Here is a 2,048-nt window from a genome sequence, read left to right as displayed (position 1 = left end):
CCAACTAGCTCATCATCCTCTGTCACTGCTTTTCCTCCTGCCTTCAATCTTTCCCAGCATCAGGGTCTTTTCCAATGAGTCAGCTCTTCGCATCAGGTGGCCAAAGTATTGGAGTTTCAGCTTCAGCATCAGTCCTTCCAATGAACACCCAGGACTGATTTCCTTTAGGATGGACTGGCTGGACCTCCTTGCAGTCCAAGGGACTCTCAAGAGTCTTCTCCAACACCACAGTTCAAAAGCATCAATTCTTTGGCGCTCAGCTTTCTTTAGGGTTCAACTCTCATATCCATACATGACTACTGGAAAAACCACAGCTTTGACTAGACAGCCCTTTGTTGGCAAAGAAGGGACAAAGGAGTCCAATCGATTCCAAGACTTTCAGTCTATGGCAACTCTAAGGATGTCAGGAAGTGGTAAGAGCAGAAATTGAGTCAAAAGTAGCTATTGGCTGAGGCATAGGAATGGGGTGAAAGATGCTGTGCCGGTTTGGGGCTACATTGATTGAATTGCAACAGGCGGAGGTATCTAGCCAAGCAAGAGGAAATTCGACAAAGTATCAGAGGAAAGGGCAAGGATTAAATAAGACAGAGTAGTCATCTGAATTGGATCATTAAGAGGGGTCACTTGTCCCTAAGGGGGCAGACGCTTGAATATAGGCTGGTAAAGAAACAGAAGAAACGGTCTTACAGTCAAGACGCTGTCATCTGTCTCATCTGACATATCCAGTGGATGTGTAAGGTAAGGGCTGAGAAAAGATTGGGACTAAGAAGTCATGGAGAAGGCAATGGCACACCACTCCAGTACTCTTGCCTGGAAAATCCCAAGGAGCCTGGTGGGCTGCAGTCCATGGGGTCGCTAGAGTCGGACACGACTGAGCGACTTCACTTTCACTTTTCACTTTCCTGCATTGGAGAAGGAAATGGCAACCCACTCCAGTGTTCTTGCCTGGAGAATCCCAGGGACGGGGGAGCCTGGTGGGATGCCGTCTGTGGGGTCGCACAGAGTCGGACACGACTGAAGTGACTTAGCAGCAAGAAGAGGTCAAGAAAGGCAAATTAGGAAGTGATGACAGGTTGGTGCTTTTGAACTGTGGTGTTGGAGAAGACTCTTGAAAGTCCCTTGGACTGCAAGGAGATCCAACCAGTCCATCCTAAAGGAGATCAGTCCTGAGTGTTCATTGGAAGGACTGATGCTGAAGCTGAAACTCCAATATTTTGGCCACCTCATGCGAAGAGTTGACTCACTGGAAAAGACTCTGATGCTGGGAGGGATTGGGGGCAGGAGGAGAAGGGGATGACAGAGGATGAGATGGCTGGATGGCATCACCGACTCGATGGACACGGGTTTGGGTAAACTCCGGGAGTTGGTGAAGGACAGGGAGGCCTGGCGTGCTGCGGTTCATGGGGTCTCAAAGAGTCGGACACGACTGAGCGACTGAACTGAACTGAATTGAATGACAGCTTAGCAACTTTTTGGAATACAGAAGAGGGCGGAAGTCAGACTGAGAAGGGAGAACTGTGAAACCAAGGCAGTAGCGCGAGAAAAAAAGGCAGAAGTGTTTCAGGCGACGATGCTCGAGGGACGTCGAATGCTAGTGTCTGGAGACCTACTGGCCCTGATCTAAGGCTACAAGTCCCTCAGCATATAGATTTCTGGTTTTTCATGTCACAACGTGAAACACGGCAAGTGGAGTGTTTATCTCACATACTGCCACTTACGAGGGTGCTGACTGCAACTTCCAGTAATAAGGTAGCGGCTTCTATGTTCCAAATAGGAACATATTCCTGTTGCGAAGGGTAGCAGCAGGTCTTTGGGCCCCGCCTGCCGTACCAGCCCTTCGCTGGGAATAACCGCGCAGGCGCGTATTAAGGACTCGGAAGTGCGGGCGGAAGTTGTGTCGGAGCACTTTAGGGAAGGGACCTGCGGAGTAAACAGTCATTCGGCAGACGCCTGTGGATGGTATCGGAGGGGCTAGTCACTATGAACCGCCTCCAAGACGACTATGACCCGTACGCAGTTGAGGAGCCTAGCGACGAGGAGCCGGCTTT

The 2,048-nt window shown here is 50.2% G+C and overlaps 1 protein-coding gene across 1 annotated transcript in view; it reads left to right on the top strand.

Annotated features, from left to right (window-relative positions):
• Nucleotides 1–1,866: 1,866 nt before the first annotated feature.
• EAPP (E2F-associated phosphoprotein) overlaps nt 1,867–2,048 on the top strand; it is a 15,233-nt gene continuing 15,051 nt past the window's right edge. Inside the window, exon 1 of the mRNA XM_010835282.1 lies at nt 1,867–2,048. Coding sequence (XP_010833584.1) covers nt 1,957–2,048 — 92 coding nt within the window. The 5' untranslated portion in view covers nt 1,867–1,956.

This window comes from Bison bison, unplaced genomic scaffold, assembly GCF_000754665.1.
Source record: "Bison bison bison isolate TAMUID 2011002044 unplaced genomic scaffold, Bison_UMD1.0 scf7180017864041, whole genome shotgun sequence".
Taxonomy (NCBI): Eukaryota; Metazoa; Chordata; class Mammalia; order Artiodactyla; family Bovidae; genus Bison; species Bison bison.
This window is presented reverse-complemented; position numbering and strand designations above follow the sequence as displayed.